The sequence below is a fragment of the Vidua macroura genome, chromosome 1 (assembly GCF_024509145.1).
Source record: "Vidua macroura isolate BioBank_ID:100142 chromosome 1, ASM2450914v1, whole genome shotgun sequence".
NCBI classification, from domain to species: Eukaryota; Metazoa; Chordata; class Aves; order Passeriformes; family Viduidae; genus Vidua; species Vidua macroura.
The window spans coordinates 120,955,872-120,977,897 of NC_071571.1; the positions used below are offsets into that span (position 1 = coordinate 120,955,872).

A 22,026-nucleotide genomic window follows, 5' to 3' on the forward strand; every position below is an offset into this window, starting at 1 on the left:
GCTTGGGGACAAAAGAGTTTCTTGCTGTAGCACCAAACAGAATCTCTTCATCCCAGCTATGGAAAAATGTCATCAAGCAGTGCCCCAGCAAATCCTTCCTTCCCCATGGTAAAGGAGCTAATGGGTGCCCCACCAGGGAGAAACAAATTGTCCTCAACAACCCTAACGCTCCTGACACAGCCCCATGAAATAGGATACAGAAGCACCAAGCTGCTGCTGCAGATCCCTGAAAAGATACTCCCAAATCTGATAAAGGGACATGAATTGTTAGAGATATTCAAGAAAATCAGAGAAAATGGAGATCACAGAGTCACGGAAAAAAGAGGTGAATACTGTTTTGTAAGAAACCAAAAGGCAGGAAATTAATTTATATTTTTGTTTTGGTTTTTTGTTTTTGTACAGAACATCACCACAGACACCATTTGTTAGTAACAAACTGATTCTATAAATAAATATAATTCTGTATTTCCTTAGACCATTTTAGTCAAGTCCTGAAAGAAACAAACGTATGCCTCATGAGGAAAGGTAGATACTGACATGCAAAACCAATAATAAAATAAAAATTGTAAAAATATTTTAGTTTGACATTTTAAGTAATGTGTTTTACATGGCTTGCTTTGATTTGGTTTTGTCTCTAAGTCAAGCAAAAAAGATTATTTTTTAAATGTTAATCTGTAGTCCTTCATAAAGATCAAAATAATTCAATGTAAGTTAAATATTTCAACATGACCAAAACCAAATAATTTTCTCTATATAAAAAACTTTAAATCACTATACCTCTATAATAGAGATTTAATTGTATCATAATTTGTCAGAGCAAGACCATCACAATATTTTATCAGTGTTATTAAAATGAATAATTTAAACACCATGTGTAGCTTTAAAAAATCACTCTAACAAAAGGTTCTCCTATTACAAATGGTAATATCATAGCTACATTTGTCTTTCTTTTTAAGATATAAATTATCATTGTGATTTACAGTTCCATTTGCAGCTCATTCCCAGTTCCAATAAGATATGTTAATAAAATACAGAAGTATTACTAACTTGCAGTTTTGGCATTTCCAAGAGATAACTATTTATATTACAGGGATCTTTCCAAGATTATTTCAAAACACCATATATGGCTGACTTACGAAATCTGAAAAATTTCTAATCAGCTAAACTTACTTTCACTAATTAGGTAATCTAATTATTCAGCTGACATATTTTAGAGAAAAATGCCAATATCCTTTCATTTAGTCTGCAATTAAAAAAAATATTGTTCATTCTGGCTTTTTCTTTCTTCTGTGAGTAGAATTAGACATGACAGCTTTGTTTTTCAACTACTTAGATTAACAGATTATTAAGCATATTTTTATTCTTCAATAGTAAAAGATGCTTTCACAGACATAAAAAATGTGGTGGCTAGAGGCTACATAGAAATTACTTTCTGCCAACTTTAGACACATTTTAATGGCAGTAATGTTTTAAACAAAATAGTTAACTCTATTATATTCCTAGGGACATGGCAGATTCTAACTGAGTGCTTTGTTTTAAGCTATATGGTTTTATATAAATAGAGCTTTGGATAGGGATAACACTGTAATTAAATCTGATTGAACACAGATGTCAGAGTAAATGAATATAACAGTCCTTTCTGGTCCAATAAAGCATGAAATTATCCCACCAATTCTCTTTTTGTCTCTAACACAGTAGATTATGCAGCCCCCATCCTTTGCAAAGAAGGATGCCAAAAGACAAGAAGCCTCTTCACCTTCCCTCCTGGCTATGCTGCCTTGAGACATCTCCAAAGGCCTTACATTGGCAAGGGAAGGGCCAGAGCTGGGTCTGCACTTTGCCATTTCACAGATGTATCAGCTGAGCATTTAGCAGAGACTGTCCCAGCATGGGTGGTGGCATCAGTACTGGCTGCAGCAGCCAAGGAACCTCGACGCTGTCCTGAGCCACCCCTGGGCATCCTTCTCTGCCATGGTGATTTTGAAAGCACCAAAGAGCAAGGACATACCAGAAAAACTGACCTGGAGCTGGTACTGAACACACAGACACTGCTCAGGCAGGCTCAGGAAACAACCTATGAAGTACCAATGAAAATCAAATGTATTTCCTGATGTAGATTTTTCTCACTCAAGCAACTCAGTGACCTTTCTTTCTAGTATCTTTGTCCATTTGCATCCATTCTCACAGAGAACATGTGTTCAGTTATTTACACTAAGAAGATTTAATTGGAAGATTACATTTATGCACACAATCTGCAAACTATCACAGCTTTCAATCAATTTATCACAAAAAAGCAATTTGTTGAAACTCTTATCTTATGTTTCCAAAGAAAATTCAATTTGAGCCCTAAATCCCACTGAAATTCACTGAAAGTTAGGTCCCTTGACTTCCTTAATCTCCTTGGGAAATTTTAACCTCAGTTATTAAATTATTCTGAGAGAGAGACAGGAGAGATTGACAGGAAGATCCTCAAGGAATGATACTGGAGTTGCTTGGAATAACCATGATTGCAAGTGTTACCAGTGGTCTCTGCTGCTGTCAGAGCTTTTCCAAGTCTAATGAAAATTGATCTGGCATCTTCCCACTCTTTGGGAGTTTTCTACAATGTGTGACAGAAGAGACATGCCTTCACACACTGTTGGATCCTTAACTACAGTTCAGATTCATACTGATGAATTTGCCAACATAACATGTGGAAGCCCACAGCTCATAGACAAAGAATAAAAGCGTCCATCAGTAAAACCTGAAACACCTAGTACTCTTCCAAAGAGCAAATATAAAGCATGTACTACATTTCTGTACTGCATGTTGTACCTAACTGCAATTGTTATCCACTGCAGTGACCATTTTAAGAAACTATATTGTCATGAGATTAATTTATGCCAGTGCAGATGGAGTTTCAACAGAGCACTCACAAATATTTATTACACATATTCATTTGAAGGTGCAGCACAAGCCTTCGTTTGTCTCTCATAAAGTGACTGCTTGTCATTGTAGAAGAGACACAATGTGAAAGTTAAAAGAATCAAATGCAACACTAGCAAGAAGGCTCTTAAATTTACAATCACACTTGCTTTCTAACAAACTCTGTAAATAAAAACATGAGCTACAATAAAAAATTGCCTCAAGAACAAACATCTATCACATTGCCTTAAACTAAAACTGTTGTATAAACTATTTATATATGCTAACAGAACATACTTGGATCTATATGATCCATATCCATACACAGATAATTGTATCTGACACATGCCTATCTCTAATAAATTTTAAAAAACATCCCAAGATTACAAGTTTACTTCTGACATCAGTGTTGACACTACATTCAGACCACAAATGGCTCAAACAAAACAAAACAAGTTAAAAAAGGGTCTTAGCAGAACTTTTGACAAACACAGACCTTCATCACCTGTAGCCTCTCATGCAGGTGAAATTCTTCAGCTGCTTTTATGAAGTATATCATGGTAACACTCATACACAGAATACAGGGCTCAAAACACTGAAAACATGGCACAGTAAATTCAGCTTTGAGATCTCTCAGGTTCCTTTTCCACCAAGCTGCATGCCTAAGGTCACCCCATGTTACACCAGAGTAACATGTCCTTGCCTGGAGGCCAATTCTAACCCCCAAAACTGTGTAAACCCTTCTCAAACACATCATGGCTGCTCCATTTGTGCTCCCAAACACCATAGCTACTTTGCTCATCTCTTTGTGAGTGCTTTGTGGAGATTTTCTGAACCAGAGACATGCTTACAGAACCAAGGCTCTTGCTGGTTCAAGCGCATTTAAATCACCATCTGCTAACTCATAAAATAAACCACTCAGGCAAATGTTTCTTTCAGAACACACAAATGATGGTAACACAGCATTATGCTTTTCAAACACTAAAACTGTTGGGAAAAGATTAGCAACTGAAACATCAAAACATGCAGTGACAACACCAGCAGAGATGCAGCAGCAGAATCAGACACTTGTTTCTAGCTAAAACAGCTGAATAATCAAACTGAAATGCTACTTCTCAGTTTCATACCTGTGAAACTGTGTAGGTATAACAGCATGTATCTCCTTTTCCAGTGGAGGAACAATTCAGAGGTACCACCCCACACTTTTCTCTTCAGGATATTTAGCACACAGCTGATGGACACTGCCTTTCCTAGCCATTTTTTGTGAATACATCCATTCATTTCTGTTGTACCTTTACAAATGTCCATAGAGAAAATATTTTGACACAGTAATTTTGTTTGTTTCCATAAAATCACAGAAAATATGTAATATTTCAATTATAGAACTGACTCAGAAGATGCAATAAAAAAAAACTATTTGCATAGTTTTAAGAGAAAAGTAAAAAGCTTAGTTCACACCATGTTCTCTTTTACAGTGATGTGATACAGGAAAAAAAACCCACAGAAACCAATGAAATGTCTTCAGATTGTCACAGGAAGAAACAAAATTAGAAAACAGCCTTCTCCTCCTTATTTCCCAGTTTCAGGAATATCCTGAAGGCTCTCAGATGGAAAATAGGAACACTGATTAGTGGAATAGTAATTAGCTATTTAGCACTTTGCTTTTCAGTAAGCTCACCTGAGTCACACGTCTTATGTACTTTTTACTGTTGCTACTTTATTTGACTCAAAAGAAAAAGAAAAACTAGGCAGAAAAAGAAAAGAAAAAATAGGCAGCTTTCATTTCTGTAGAAATCTTCTCCTAGGGAAAAAAAAACATTTGCAACAATTCTAAATTATTTTAGCTATTACTATTGACTGGTTTGTCTAATTTTCTTTCCAAAGTCTTCCACTGGCATGGCACCACTGCACAGCTTCCCAGAGGTCCTCAGGCCAAGGATGTCATCACTCAGATAATACAACCTCAGGTATCTGTGGCCAGGGAGGAGCTAAAGGAAGGCCAAACAATCAAGTCTTAAAGAATTGAGCTATTCCCCCTCCTGCAATTTTAATATATAAAATAAAACCCATCTAAAAGGTAGCCCCGTGACAGTGGAGATATGATTTCTGCAGAGACTCATCAGCTTTATTTCTCAGCGGAAGGAAAAGCCAGGCTTGAAAACAAGCCCTTCCCCACTGGTGGGGTTCAACAGTGGTTTCCCTTAGCACTGATATGTGGTGGTATTCTGCCCTGTGCCTTCACAGAGCTTTTTCAGCTAACATTTCTGCATCTCTTCCATTTATTGCCATTTCTAAAAAATAGAATGCATTACTCTGTCTTCCTATTCTATTCATCTCTAAATTAAAATTCTTTGACCTTTCATTATAAGAATAATGTATTTGGAGTCAGAAAAAATACCTTATTGGATTGAAACATCCATCTCCCAATGTGCTACTCAGTGAAACAACAGCACTTAATCTCAAAGGCTATTCTACAATATTTTTTTTAAGATCAGATTCATCATTGCAGTACCCAAAAGCAGATTACAAACAATTTAGCATGAATATAATTTCTCCTGGTTTTAAGAAAAGAAAATGTAATGTTTGAGGCAAGGAAGAACAAGGTGAGTTCGGCAGCATCCTAGGGAGATCTGTTCAAAATGCAGGGAGAGAAACTTCTGCAAAGGAAAGAAAGGGAGCATGTCTATTATCAGGGGTGACCAATTCCTATTACATTTTCTTAATTTATCACTTTATCATTCATTTTCAATACTTAACACTGTGTAAGACCAAATGGCTTTTATATTTGGCTTCTATTCTACACAAGCACCACATTTATGAATAATGTATTACAATTCATTACAACATAACCCTGAAAATTTGTATTTACAAGTGTGTAAGAAGCTTATCAATGCATAATGTAACTGTTAGCTACAGTGTGGGAGTTTCAAACAGACACAATAATAGAGAGGGAAAAAAACTCTAGAGAAAATATTCCACTGAAAAATGTGCAATGAGGAAGTCATTGTTCCAAATATGAACATTGAAGAAAAAGCCTCTCTTCCAAAATACTAAAAATACATGAGCTGAATTCAGCTAAACACCTCTCATTTCAAGAAAGTGTCTGACTAAAGGAATGAAAGTGTCAGGCCGATGTTAACAATCCAGATGTTCGGGGCAGCTGCCTCTTCTGTGGCTCAGATGCTGGGAGGGATCTGACCCCCACGTGTGCAGGCTGCTGCCCCGGGTGGTTCCAAGAGCCACCCGCTCCCCGGCCTGGCTGTCCCAGTCCATCCCATGAACGCCGGCACACACAGACGAGCTGCAGACCTGGCACAAACCTGCCCTGGCAGCCGTGTCAGAGCAGCTGGAGGTGTGCTCGGTGCCAGTCACAAAACCCTCGAAGCCAGCAGCAGGGAAGGGCAGCAGCAGGCACCCACAGCACAGGGAAAGGGGCGGTGTGGTCAGAGACCGCCCTCCAGGCAGCACATCACACCAAAACACATCTGGGCTGACAAAGGCTAAGGGACAGCCCTCAGGAAAAACAGCCTCCAATTCAAGTTAACGCCGAACTAGCACTGCTAGCAATGCTCACTTAAGGTTGGACTCAATGATCTTAAAGGTCTTTCTTTTCCAATCTAAATGATTCTACGTACCATGTAAACTATTACCTCAGCAGTAACAATGTTCAGCTGGAGAGTCCCAGAAGACTAAGGAGACAAAACGCTATGCACTTAAAAATCCCTCAAAATGGGAAAATCCAAGCATTTCTGTTCAGCTTTCTTCTTGTAACATACATAATTATCAGAGGCTGTGACCCTCATCCAGTACTTTTATTTATTCCTTGGAGATAGTATAGATTAATTATCTTGTTATGCAAGTCTTGGGCGATACAGTAATGTACAATAAGAATACCTTAATCACACAAAAACTGCACTAACAGGCAATTAGTGTGATAAAACACTATATTAACTGCAATGTGATATGGAAGTTTGCTCCCAAAATGGAATAATAAAGCTGTTTAAACAGAAGAGCTGACACAGGGATATTTAAACACAGGCAACATCTAACTAAAACTAAAGTGTGTCGATTACAACTCAAACTGGATTATATTGGTGCTCCTGCACAAAGAATAAATCATCATAGAGATCATCCTTTCATTAACACACACTGCTGAAACCCATCAGGGAAACATTTATAAATATAAAAACACGTAAGCCTGAAGCCACAGTGCTGGTATTCTCATGAGGAGCAAACGGAAAAAGTAATCCTCTCCAGCATACTGGAATCTAGGTATGTCTTGAACGATGTACTAGAAGAAAACAGAAGCAAGAGTTACATAGAAAGTGACCTTCAACCAAATGGGATTTTACTTGTATTTTCCACCCAAGAATGAATGGAAGTTAAAATTATTAGAAATTGAGAATTAAATAGCAAATTGCATCTCAAAATGTCAAACTATGCAAATAAGTATACACTGGTGTCTAAACACTTTTCCATCAAAAGTAGTTTTGCCATCAAACTCAAATTAATAAAAATGATACTTGCCCAAAACTGCTTTCACAATGGGAAAAAAAAAAGGTTTGTTGCTCTCTCTACTTGGTTTGGTGACTTGAAAAATATTTAATAAATGACATGCTTTTCCATTATTTCAGATTACTTTAAAAAGTGTAGTACAAAAATCCCAAAAGCCTTGTTATCTGTTTAAAAATGAAAAAGCTTTACATATCACACCCTGCTCCCATTCAGTATCAGGTGTACCTCATTACCTTCAGGGGGAATGTCTCACAGTTAGCTGTAATTTATTAACTTTTCTGGAAAGCTTTACTAAATCTGATGTTCATTAGATACCAGGTTTGAGAACCACAAGAGGCAGCAGTAAGCTGCTGGTCCTTGTAAGCACAAAAGCATTAGTATTAATTTAACGCCTCTAGACCTCCCTTTCTGCTCTGACTGTGCTTGCTGTCGAGCTAATTGCTTCTCTCCTCCAGCACAACTTATCGTGTCTGCCCTGCTGCAGAGCAGCCAACTTCATGTTTTCTAAATGGGATGAACAGCCTGCAGACAGTAACTCTGATTGCTTCATATCTTTTCAGAGCTCCTCATAAGACAATTGAAATGTTTTATGCAGACAAAATGATCTTCACATTTTTCTTCATCTGAGGTTTTCACATTAGGTAATGAGTTGAATTATAAAACTCAAAATCTCTGTGGCCTTTTTAAAGCAAGAGCATCAATTAGAAAGATGAATAGGAAAGTCTTGATAGCGGCTGACATCACTATTGTAAAACATAACATTTGCAGGACTTAGAAGAAGGACTTAATATAAAGATTAAGAAGTACTAAAGAATCTAGGAGATATGAATAACAACTTTGTTTATAAAAAAAAAAATCTCGGAACTGGTGGCACTGACTTGTGCTCTATTATTACTTGCTTGACAATCCCACATAAGAGGATTACTGTCTATTTTGGCACGATGTATAACAAGAGTATACAGCACATCACCAAGGGGTTTTATCACACCCACACATATTCTTCAAGTCAAATCTCCCACATCAGAAAACCACCAGCTGTCAGTTCCCTCAGCTCCACACCATTTTGTTACGCAAGAAAATCAGGGGAAAAAACTAAAAAGTAAGCATTTTTAACAGGTGTGCAACACAGACTAAATTAAGGGCAGAATTCTTGTATCATTCTTTGGCCCCCTGCACATAAAAACAACCATGTTGCTCCTCACACTCTCTATCCTGATTCAACAGAAAAGCAGCAGAGAACAGTCCTAAAAGCATCCAGCGACCCTCTGACACAATCACAAGGGTTATATCAACCCTTCTTTTCTAATGCTATGCTACTAATTCTCTTAGTATCTTCAAAAACACCATGAAAACGGCAACAAATCCAGCACTAGAAGAGTTGCTTAGCCCTACAATTGTATTTTGGAGAAATCCTACTGCTCAGACCACAAAATAATTGATCTGAGCATCCTGTTAAACTAGACAAGGGAAATGTACTACATTCCTGAAATACTGCACCATTTTTTCCTGTCAGGCACAATCCAAACAAAAAGCAGTTGGCTCATAGTATAGGATGCCTACCTGCTAATATAAACCTTATGGCTATCAAACTCTTCTACCACAAGCACTCATCAGTCCTCCCACTGTCTCTAGAAGTTAAATCTACTCTTCCTAGAGGAACATGGTCAACCTTGGCCCAGCAGTTAGCAAAAGATTTCAGTATGCCAACTTGGGCAAACCATGTTATTTCTCACATATCCTGAAACTGCAACACATGATAGATCCCTTCCTCAGTCTCTGTAACACTCAAGGTATTTATAAAACCACAATATAAATCTGACAATAATAACATGGAGTTTTCTTGAAAGCATGGCACTGCATCAGACACATGATAAGCTCTTCTTTCAGTAGGATTTAAATTTGGAATGTGGGGATGCAGGGGATGATGAAGAGGGGAATAAGCATGAAAGGAAGTTAATTATAGATCTATCTGATGATACACAGTTCTCTTTCACCTTATCCAAATACTTAAAATTTATTATTAGTTACAGAAAGGAGCAATAGCTGCTCTAATGACAGTGTAGGAACTCTTAAAATGATGTTAGTTCATACATTACTCTATTTTTCTCTGGTTAATTGAATCTCTTCTCCTTAAAGAAGATGAGAAGGCATATGTCTACCCAAGGCTTCTGACTCACCAGGCTTAAAAGCTCTTTTCAAGTTCTTCCCCATTAGCTGGCCTGGCCAATATTAGTCCATCAGTTTTACCTCATTTCTCATAGAAGGCTGATCTTCTTTTAATTATCACAAATGCATGGGGGCAGTAGCCCTAACCACTCTTTTTATTTTACTTTTCAAGGCCACATGCATCCCCTAATGTTGTCTGTCCTACCTACTTGTGAGTGTCCAAAGCTAGTGCAATTAACCACAAACTCAGTAAGAACAACAAATTACCCCATCTAAGCAAAAATCAGTTGCTAACAAAATCAAGACAAGAAGCAAAAGCTAATGAGGAGAGGTCTTTTTTTGTACTTCTCCATAGGGTGAGTCACAGAGGTACTCCTAAATGCACAGGACATTCTGAGTATTGCTCATCTTCCTCCTCCCAGAGGCTCTGGGGAAGCCATGGATAGGAATAAACACACGGATACTATTGCCTACTTTGCTTCTGCAGTCAAAGAAATTCAGACCAGTCAGCTCTATCCTTGACATTATAATCACAATGTCATTAAACTATTCAGTCACTGAGGTCAATGACTATATACAACTTCTATGTATCAAAATAGTGCAATAGCTACTTAGGGACTATAATTTAGAATACAGCTCTTCCTTCAAGCATCACTTCAGTCCCCAGCTATGCTTTTAAAAAATTTTTCACAGTATGACATTTTATTACGACAATGCAGTGCTGAGTTCAGAGTTTTTTTACTCTCATTGTGTAACAATACTAATAGTCCTCCAGTAACACATTGCAGGTGTGGTAACAAACTAACAGTGACTTGTTTCAGATGACCCCAAAATCCCACTTCTTTCCCTAGGTCATGGTATTAGCAGAAGAAACAGGTTTTTTTAAATTCTTATTTTAGGCCAATTATATAACTTATCAGATAAATGCCTACATTGATGTGCATCAGCACTACTATTCTGCAGACTCAAAAAGCTCAGGTGCTATTTTCTCCTATGACTGTAAAAATTCCCTAGGGATATACCTTCACTATTTCTGTCACGAGACAGCTGTATTAAATCAAGTTGATACACACTGCCCATCATATTTACAACAATTACAGACTCTATTATTATGTAACTTTTTTTTTTACATTTTTTTAAAGAGGAGGATTATTACTGAAGCTATTTGCACCCTAGAAGGTTACGCTCATCATTAAATCTCTTTTTCCCCTCACTGGGATGAATTAAAAAGCAGAAACATAAATTTAGATTAAGAACTCACAAAATGAAAAACTATTTTGGTACTACTTTTTAAACTCCAGCTACTGAAATGCCAGGCACCAATGGCATGGAGAGGCACTTTGAGCAAAAGTGGAAAATGCTGTTCTGTGAGAAAGAAAAGCACAGCAGAAACAGAAGCAATGCTTCTCTGTTCTCTGCATTGCCAAAACTTACCAGCCTGGTCAGGGATTTTCCTGTACTCCACAGACACAGCAGCATCTTCAGTCCTTCCCATGGGCTCCAGGTACTGTCCCTGGCAGGTGCCTCCTGACCAGAGTCCAATCTGGCTTGCAACACACAAAAGAGGCACTAACATCCCATGCTGCTAACACTCAACCTCCTCTTCTCCTTCACTTTTCCTGGGGCTTTTTCAGCTGAAAGTTCCCACCTAACCAGCATACACAGGTTATTCTGCTCATAAATTTCACATGGATTTGACCTCTGAGCCTATCAGTTGATTCCTTTGGAACCTTTGATGGAAAAGATAGTGTTTTCAGTTGTTACATAAAGCAAAATCTACTGAGTTAACAGCTCAGCTGAATACAGCAATTTCTCTTCAAGTACAAGGAGAGTTTAACACACAGCAATGTCAGGTAACATCTTCCAGAGTATTTCCTTTAGATATTTGTAGATGCAAGTGAGGCTTGCTTGACACATTCTGTTTAAGTAATCACAGGTTAGCAGCCACCACAGCAGAGCTCACAGCTATTTCCCTGTCTACTTTGGATTATCTACAAAAATGGATTACTTGAAATTACTTCTGGGGAGGTCGAGTATTCAGATTTTAATCTAATCAGAGAATGAAAAAAGGAGAAGCAGGAACCAAGGTGTGATTGAAAGCACTTGTCTTCAGAAGCACACCAGCACCTTTCAGTGCCTACATGACACCTTAAGTCAATAGCTGTGAAGAAACCCAGGACAAACACTGGAGTAAACTACAACTTAAGTATAAAATAGCAAATCACAAGGTATCAGAAGATATACTCAGCTAATATATGCATTACCTGAAATATTCTGACTCTAGAGGATAGCTTAATTAATATAGAAAGAAAATGGTACTATCACAGGGGAACCCTGCCAGGATTTCATCTTTGTCACTTCAAAGAAGTCGACTGAAAACAGGTAAATATGGAAAGGCACCCCTAATTTAGAAACACTTGCTAAATTCAAAAAATGGAAGAGCTGGTAGCTGATTTCAGAGCAGTGGATTTTAAGAAAATCACTGCTGAGACACTCTTGAGGATTTCATTCTAATCCAGTAAACATCAAAGATAAAAGGTGCAGAGGGCAACCACCAGATTGAAGTCCTACTGTGCATGGTGCAATGTAAGCAAAGTGTTAATGTCAATATAAGTAAGGAAAGAAGTGGAAGCACTAAAAAAATATCCTGGGAAGCTGATGAACAGGAAGCAAGCCGCTGAAAAGAAACCTGTACTAAAAATGGGGGAAAAAATCAAAGATGAACAGCACAGGAGTATGCAATTAGTGGACCTGCAGTACTGCTTTGCAAGCACTTCATGTAACACAATTCATCTACCTGCTTGTTCAAATTACAAGGAAAAATATAATTTTTTTTTCTGACTGCATCTCCTTCAAACTCACCACAAAATATAATTCATACCGCAGTATGATGTTTTTCACTGGTGTAATTTGTCTTTGCTGCCAAGTAAACTGTTTACTTACATAAGAGTTAATATTTTCTGATTAGATTATCAGGTCTAATGGCAGCATAAAATAACACTTGAATTTCTGTGTCTGCACTTCCTGATTTCTCAGGTAAGAACAAATTCCTTGTGGCAGAAAACAAGAGCAGTTATAAGTCCCAGGTTCGTTAGCTCTCTCGTTAATGCTGGCAGTGTCTAAATTTCTGGCCTTGTGACAGCACAACAGATGCCCAAACAGCTCAGCAGCAGAGCAGGACAGAGCCCATACATCTCCACTGCTCACAGCCGAGCCATGATGTATTTGTTCCCATCACAGGAAATGTCCTATTTTTTTCTGGGCACTTGGAAGGATTTGGCTGACTCAGGTGAAATCAACCTGCATGCACACTGCAGAGCTGTCTCTGTCATAAATTTGCTAGCTCCAGCCCATGTGCCCAGATTGTCCAACTGAGTTGAGGCAAAAGGACCATGGTGCTTGAATAAAAGCATGGACACCAGCAATCAGAACGTCAACAGTTTGCTCCCTCTTCCCACTGTGCCATTTCAGAGCTTTCCCATTACAGCCCTAGTACATCCCAGCATCCCTGTAGCTGCTGAGGGGGTTGCAGAGACACCCTTGGACTTGTGAGCTGAAATTCTGACAGCTCTGGTGACAATTCACAGGAAGACAGGTGACCAGGTTGCCCTGCCCTCAGAGTTCATGTGGCACTGCCCCATCCATCAGCAGCCAAGTCAGAGCTAGTGCTTACTTTGACCTTTCAGTCAAGAGTAGCAAAAACTGCCAGAGGGAACCAGCTGAAATACGAGCCATTTTTGCATGGTGGCTTCTCAACTGTTTTCAAAATAAATGCGAAAGGTGAGTAAAAACAACAAAAAAGGAAATCTGAGGTCATTCTTCACAAGAAACAATGGGTTTTAAAAGTGCTATCAGGGTAAAAAAGACTTCATAGGATTAAAATGAGAGCATGAAAGTTTAACTGATTTAGTTTTCTGTTCTTTTAAAAACCATGGAAAAATTCCATTCATCTACTTTAAAAACCTCAATTTTTAGATGCTGGCCTTCAGGATGAAACAGAAGGCTGAGACTCATTTATAAAATTGCCTGTATTTCCTACACAACCAAGACAGAAATCCATATGTCTCTGAATGACAGTACAGAGAAATCCAGCCTCCTCTCTTTTGACTGCATCGGCACTTTCACAGCAATTAAGTCCTCCCTGGTGAGGCGGCCACTGAATGAGAGTTAAGGGAAAATGGATGAAACACAAAGCATCTCTAATCCACTTGCAACAGGAGTAGTTACACTGACCTTTTAGAAAACAGTGGGGGTATCCAGCAGACAGCTAAAGTTTCCAGACCCCAGGTAATCAGACACTAGATCCCAAGCCTTCAGTTCCTGGCAAAAGCTACAAACAAGCTGTTACTTAAAGGCCACTTTCATGTCTAGGTTTCCAAGCTGCTCTGGGACCACGGCAGGTGGAGACACTTGTCTGCACAAACCAGCCCTGCAGCAGAGCTTGACAGAGAAGGGAGCCGCTCTCCAAGAAAACACTATTCCCAAGCTCAAGAGGGTGAAAAGGGCACTGTCAACCTCAGAAACAAAATGCTAACCATTTAGACAAATGCTAAGCAAGGGAAACAACTGGGCCTGGGAATTCAGTGAGTTTCAGAACCCTGGATCCAACCCAGTTTTTGTCCTTTAATACAAAGAGAATCAGGGAAGCATGTGCCTAAGCCTCTTCTTGCTCCTAAGAAGGACAAAGTGCATTTTGCCAGTTACTGGAAGTGATGCTTTGTCAATACAGCTGCTTGTGAACAATGCCATAGCTCATGGCAAGGACACAACTGGAGAGATGCAAACAGCATCCCTAAGGGACACAACACTGGCACAGCAAGTGAAGATATATCACCCACGACATTAAATCCTGCAGGCAGAAAACTTCAGAGCAAAGGCTGCCCCCACTCTTTACTGAACTCACTGTTATGTACACATTGCTTAGAAGGACAAAAAAAAATCAGCTTCATTAAATGCTTAAGAAAATTATATCTAGGATATGAAGTATGAAAAAGAATTATCAGGCTACCTATGAAATACAAGACTAAAGTGAAGAAGAAAAGTAAAATCTATTTCCTCAGTTCTAGGAAAGGACAATAAAACTGCACAGTACTACTGTAAGCAATTATTAGGAACTGTGCCAGCTGCCTGATCAGCATTTTAACAAAAAAAAAAAAAAAAAAAAAAAGGGATGTTACAGTGTGCCAGAGAAGCATAATACTGCATCCTCTGAGTGTTAAATCAACTGTGGGAGAAAGCAGTATAATCCATATACACAAAAAGAGCTGCAGTCACTTCACCTGCATCCCAAAATGCTCCCTACTCCCAGCCAAGAGCACAGTGAGTTCAGTCTTCTTCTAGTGCTGCCCAGCTGAGTGTGCAAACAAAACAAGCGTGTGTTTCACACACGCATTTCATGGAATCACAGAATACACTGAGTTGGAAGGGACCCACAAGGGTCATCAAGTCCAGCTCGTAGCCCTGCACAGGACCATCCCCAAGAGTCACACCATGTGCCCAAGAGCACTGTCCAAACACTTCTTGAACTCTTTCAGGCTGGAGCTGTGACCACTTCCCTGGGGAGCCTGTTCCACTGCCCAACCACACTCTGGGAGAAGACCTTTTTTTGTTTAATATCCAACCTAAACCTCCCCTGACACAGTAGCAGGCCATCTCCTCAGGTCCTGTCACTGGTCACCACTGAGAAAAGATCAGTGCCTGCTCCTTCTCTTCCCCTCACAAGGAAGTTGTAGACTGCAATGTCTCCCCTCAGCCTCTCCTTCTCCAGGCTTAACAGACACACTGACTTCATCCACTTCTCATACAGCTTCCCCTCAAGGCCCTTCACCATTTTCATCACCCTCCTTTGGATGCTCTCTAATAGTTTAATGTCTTTTTTATATTGTGGTACCCAACACTGCACACAGTGTTGAAGGTGAGTCCGCCCCACTGCAGAGCAGAGGGGGACAAATACTCTCCCTTGCCTGGCTGTGCCTGATGGTTTGCACAAAAACACACTGCTGATGGATCAAGTCTTAGTGCTTGCCTCTGCATAAAATAAGATGTGGCCTTCTCTCAGTTAAAATAAAATCATGTATTTGAGAAATAAGCTCTGCACACCTCCCCTTTACAAGGAAAACAGAGCAAGCAATAAAAAGAACTGGTGAACACACCCTTTTGCCTCAGTTTTTGATTCAAAAAAATCTTCCTTCTCACAGGCATGCTGTAAAAATAAATGCACTATTTCTGTAGGGTTTATCAACTATAGGGATCAATGCTGAGAAAACCCTGTAGGAAACTATCCTTTTTGGATATCAGAGGCATATTCCAAAAGTAAACCAAAAGTGGTCATAAGCTGAATGATGAGAATAAAATTAAATGCTGGTCAGCTGTTCCCCTACTTCTAGATGGTCCCTGCTGCTCAGCTAGAAAGTTGATACTGTCTCAGAAAACCTCAATGACCTTGTAGCATCCACATAAAGGACTTGATGCCCCTAGTGGGCTCCAGTTCCTGTCTCCCAGGGACATCCATAAGCCGAGAAGCAGCCAGACCAAAATGGATCAAAGTGGCACAAAAATCCAGTGCTTCCTGTGCCTACATCCAAGCAATGGCATGCTACAGAGATCTAGCTTGTTTGGCAGCTGGGCTATGTCCTGCAACCCAGCAGGCAGAGGTGGTGGGTTTCTGATGTGAAGCTACCCCTCCTGCCCTCTCCTTTCAAGTGGGATGCGGATATAGGTGTATATTTATACTTATATCTATATATTTTTATATATCTATATATCTATATAGATATTTAACTAAAAATATAATAAATAAAATTATCATACATACATATATAAAGATTTTGGGGAAGTCTTTCTTTGGGGAAGTAACAAAGACATGAAGGGTACGTATACAGAACATCCATTGGTAAAACACTGGTAAGGAGGTATTTTCCAGACAGAATACAGTCACAGTGAAATGGTTTACCTAATGCTAGAAACAGCAACCCACAAACAATCCTCATGAAAACAAATCATGATTCCAAAATATTTTTGCAACTTGTCTAAATTTTTTTCCAGGTTATGAAATGACTTTACTTCCCTAGCTTTCAGCCATTATCTGTACCAAGCCCATTTGCACAGGTTTATCCAATTTCTCAGCCATTATCCCCTAAAACCTTTATCTTTGCATTTTGTAATTAGAGTTTGTTCCAAAACCTAGGGACGGTCTGCATGAAATTAAACTGAGACACTTTCCTCATATCATATCCTAGCCAGCCTACAGTATTCTGGAAACTGAAATAAAACATCCTTAGCATAATGACCAATTTGTTCACAAGTCATTCTGGGGGGTACTGGTAAAAGCTACTCCTGAATACTAGAATGTTTTCATTAGTGCAATATTTCTGTAAAACCTAATACTGCCTCTCTATGTGTGAATTTTTAGGGTAAATTCATTTTTTATAACAATATCCACTTGAAAAAGAAGAAAATATTTTAAAGTTTTCAGCCACTATTAAAACTTCTAAGTGCCACACTTAATTTTAAAGAACTGCTTTTTAAAATCCTGATAAAATACAAGGGAAACTCACATTCAAGACAAACTGTTGGATCCCTACAAAAAAAAAACCCCACAGTGTTTTTTAAAAAAAATCACAGTGCTTTAAGTGCTAGAATTTGACAAGTAGCAGAAACACCATCAAGAGTACAAAACAAGACTCAGGAAGTCCAATTCAACTTCAAATTGAATTGCAATTAATTTAATTGGATAAATACTTAAAAGAAGAACCTGCACACATCAGGCAGCTGACAACAGACACATCACAGTACAGCTGAGCACAGAAGGGAGAGACTTTGGAGAAGATAAAGACCACTTAGTGACTGCCCAGTTTTAACACAGTGTGCAACTTCCCTTTTGGATTATCTGTGATTAAGGGAACCAGTTCTTACATTTCCTAGGCACCTGTTACAATCATTACTTGTTTTGAAGCCTGATGTCACACAATTCTCAAAGTTAGCATCAGGGCACCAAAGTATCGTCAAGTTTAAGGGCGGAGGACCCGGAGGTGACACTGCTTCACAAGGAAGAAACATCCCACACAAGAGCTCACACGCTGCATTGCGGGCAGCCCAAATACACATCCCTGCTTGGCACCTTTGTCCTACTAAAAACGACATAGCACCTTGTAAACTGGCACTGTGCCATTCTGACAGATGGACTTAAGTGTGGGCAGCCAAGAGACTATGTATAAGCATCAAATATGTTTTTTGCGAGGAGGACTTCCAGCCAGGAATGTTAAAACAGCTGTCCACATTGAGCTTGCATGCCTACACTTAAGAGGATATGCTATCGCCACTCGAGCCCTGAGCTGGATTAACTTGGAAAATAAATAAGATAGCTTCCACAGCCACATAAGGTGAGTTTTTGCAGAATCAGGATTAGTGATATTCAAGGGGGGCTTTACTGACCTACTATTAGTGGGCACATTTGCAGGGTCAAGAAGCTAATCAGTTCTGAAGCTCAGTGAACCTTTTATCGGGTGCACACATATATATTTATCTTCCTTTGGAAGAAAAACATAGAATGTAATGCCAGCATGATTATGAACAAACATGTTAGTGACCTTCCAATCTGTGTTGGAGGATACTTTTTTATGAATTAGCTGTCCTCACTCAAACACATGTATCTGTGTGACTGGGACGTGTTTCCCTGGGCTTTCATGTATTTTTAAAACTTCAACTGCCACAGCCTACTCCAAGACTTTTTGTTAGCTCATGCGTACACACAGACATACATTCTACATTTTGACATCACTTGCATAGTTTTCCCCAGTAATAGAATCACACCACCTGGAGAACCAGGCATTGCATAACACAGGATATGAGGTGGCAGGCCTGTAGAGCCATGCCCAAGCCACTTCTATCCCATCCCTGCACCTGGCTGGACTGTCTGCTGCCTCTCCTCAAGGACATGCAACATTCCAAACCACTGAGAAGATCCAACAAAAACATGTTTGCTCACATCAATGTGCCAAGCAGTGCTCTTTTTCTTTCTCCCCTAAAAACTCAAATTTTACTCCTGCCCCTCAAAAAGGCACTGGCCTATATCTGAAGTGAGGCAAATATTTAAATGTTAAAAGTTTCCTCAGAACTCCACACTATTTAAAAAAGATAATACCAAGATTTCCAACAGCAGACAGCATTGCTTCTAGCCCTGAGTGGCTTCAAGACTGAATGGAGGTGATAGTACATTTTATTCAATATTTAAACACACTCTGTGTTCATTTTAATTCTCCCTGTGGTCACAATCAAATCACAGGCATAAATTTTTCACATACACTGTAGCTGGGTGTACTCATCTTTGTTCTCTTGAATCACTAAAAATGAACTTCGACTCTACAAGGGTCCTCCCAGTATAGATCAAAGCTGCCTTAAGTGTCTGGCAGGCACAGAGTCACATGGAGTCTACCCAGCTGCCGGTGCCTTTTACCTTTGTTAACTTCGCTGCAATTAAAGTTACCCGAGTCATTTCATTACTATTTCCTGTGCTAGAAGCGCATCAGAGGTAGGCATAATTTCTCCTGCACAGTGAGGATTTCCCCCCATTGACCTTGCCTTCCCCTTTGCTGAAGAAAGATTTCCGCCTCTCTCATCGTTCACCTCTTTTACCCTTCATTCCTCACCTACAGTATTTCCTTTTCTTTTTCCGTTTTTGAGGACTGTGTGAGATCACCTACTTGCAAAAGTTCCAAACTACAATTTAGCAACCTCAGTAACGAGATGCTTTGTTTTTTCATGCTGCCAATAAAGTCAATGCTAGGTTAGTCTTCATTTCCATACCACTTAACCTTTCTCAGACAGGAGAAGAGAGGGGAAAAAACACTTTGTCAAATACTTCATCATGCAGATTAGCAGTGCAGTGAATACCTCTCCCTCCTTCCAAAAACCTGCAGTGCCCCCGGCTTTTTCAAGACACTGCACACAGACTGTGCATGGCGTTAAAACAGTTCAGGGAACAGTCAAATTGCCAAGAACAGGTCAAAAGGAATAAAAACACTGATCCAGATCACTACTTTTGCTCGGTAAAGTAGTTACACACACACTCCACAAGTGTATAATTTCCATAAATGTGTGTTTTACACGCAATTATTATCTCCGTGGCTATTGTAAAGCCAAAGAAAATTGAACTGCTAGTGGTAATGCTAAGTATCCAAAACCCTTTCACAGCTCTCTCAGCCCACTAAGTGCCTCTCCTTATTTGAAAAGAATTTGAAGGGGTACATGAGGTTCATTTCTTACAGAAGCATGTACGGTGCTAATGCAAAGCCAGGGAGCAGTTAACCTTCTTACACATTACACAAACTATCACGATCAAACTCCAATAAAGTTTAGTACCCAGTTATCTGAGATACCCCTTCTTCCCACCATCGCACAACTATCAAGAAGGCTTGTCTGTACCTGCTGAAAAACGTATGCCAGATCGGACTCTCATTTTGTTGTGCTCCTTGAACTGCCCTAACCAAACACGACTCTGAAGGTTTTACATGCTGGTTTATCAATGGATTTTTAACTCTGAGATGCCAGCTGATGTATCAATGCCAGTCAAAATTCATTGCTAGTTCAAGGCAAATGAATGATGGAAAAGTAAAACGAAGCATGCCAAAAATCTCTCGAAGTGCTTATCAAGCATTAACATTATAGAGGCTTTAGGCTAAAGGTACAGCAACCAGAATTTAGAAATACAAAGCTTCTGTGTTAGCAAAAAGAAACTTGAAAGAGTGCAGCAAATTTTAACGCTGCTTTCTGAAAAAGTCACCGGCTACTGCCAAGTGCTGAAACGCATTAGAGAAGACAACTTTCTCTGCTGTTCTATGAACTGTGCAAGAGGGTGTGAGTACAACTGGTTTTAGGCACGCTGCGTTAGCTTCACCCATTACTACTGTTCACCATGCTACAGAACATTTTAAAACAGGAGAGAATGGCAATTTTACTTCACAAGGTCATTTGAAAAGGAAAACTTAGCACAGATGTTGTTCAGCAGGACTAAGGCAGAAGTACCTGTAACTGGTCCCTCAGAGAGATCTGGGGTTTAGCAAAGTACCCAGGTACTTAAGTTGCCTTACCTAGGTAAAGCGAGGCGTTTTCTTTCTTGACATTGTCATCTAAGTAGGTTGGTCCCAAGGTATAGATGGGTGTCGAGCCTATGCCAATGAGGATTTGGGCACAAATGAATAAAGCTACATAGAGAGAGTGATCGTTTCCACCGGTGTCCTTGATGCAGGCCGACGAGTCCCACTGCTCTTTGGCAGTGCCATTGCCAGCCACGCACAAGCCCTCGTTACTGACGGAGGAGTTCAGTTCCTGGATCTGGTACGGCGGAGAGATGAAGTGAGGTAAGGAGAAGATCGCAGCGCCCAGGGCTATGAAAAGCCCCCCTACGGCCAGCCAGAGCGGCCTCCGCCCGCGACCCCCGAAGTAGCTGATGAAGACCACCACCACCAGGCTCCCGATGTCGAAGCAGCTGACCAGCAGCCCCGACTCCGAGCTCTTGAGGCTGTATCTCCGCTCGATGGTGGTGATGACGCTGCTCAAGTAGCCGGAGACCATGAGGGACTGGATGAAGGTCAGGAAGCACATGCACACCAGGAAGAAGCGCGAGTCCGCCAGCACTGCCCGCAGGCACGCTCTGCCCGGGGGTCCCGCCAGCAGCAGCGCCGGCGGCGGCGGCGGCAACAGCAGCGGGGGGCCCAGGGATACCCCTCGGCCGCGCGCCGCCGGCTGGCCGCCCTCCGTCTTCCAGGGGAAGCTCCCGCTGGCGCTGGCGGCAGCGGGGGGCCGGCCAGCCTCGGCGACGGCAGAGGCGCCCTGGCCCCGCTCGGCCGCGGGAGCCGGTCTTGCTGCGGGGCTCGGCGGGCCGCCGCCGCCCCCCCCGGCCGCCAGGGGGGAGCCGAGCGCGGGCAGACTGCGGCACCGCGGCGCCTCCGCCCGGCCCCCCGCCGCCGCCGCCGGCCGCTCCGCCCCGGGGAGCCGCTGCTCCGGGGTCCCCGCCGAGGCCATGCTGGGTCCTTCGGCGGCCTCAGAGGAGCCCGGCCGGCTCCATCGCTGCCGTGCGTCGAGCGCGCTCAGGGGCCCGGCGAGAGCGCAGCATAGCGAGGAGGGGAGGAGGGAGGGGAGGGGGGTGGCCCTAGCCGCGGCCGCCGGCCGCCCCGCCGCACGTGTCAGCCAAACTCCTTTGTGGCTCCATCCACCCTCAGCCTCGCTCGAGGGGCCGCCCGCCCGCCGGGGCGCCCGCGCTGCCGGCGGCTCCCGCTCCCCGTCGCCGCATGCCCGCGGCGCGGCGATCAGCAGCCGCCCGCCGGGGGCCCGCGGACAGCCTGCCCGCCGCGGGGCAGCGCCGCCCGCTCCGCCGCCCGCATTCTCCTCTGTCCTCGCCGCCGACGCCGCTGACGGAGCTCCGGGGGGTTGCTGCCGATCTGC

At 41.3% G+C, this 22,026-nt stretch overlaps 1 protein-coding gene across 1 annotated transcript in view; it reads right to left on the reverse strand.

The window, feature by feature from the left end:
- Positions 1-21,606, reverse strand: part of SLCO5A1 (solute carrier organic anion transporter family member 5A1) — a 68,193-nt gene extending 46,587 nt beyond the window's left edge. Inside the window, exon 1 of the mRNA XM_053993207.1 lies at positions 20,673-21,606. Coding sequence (XP_053849182.1) covers positions 20,673-21,606 — 934 coding nt within the window. The remainder of the gene's footprint in view (positions 1-20,672) is intronic.
- Between the last annotated feature and the right edge of the window lie 420 nt (positions 21,607-22,026).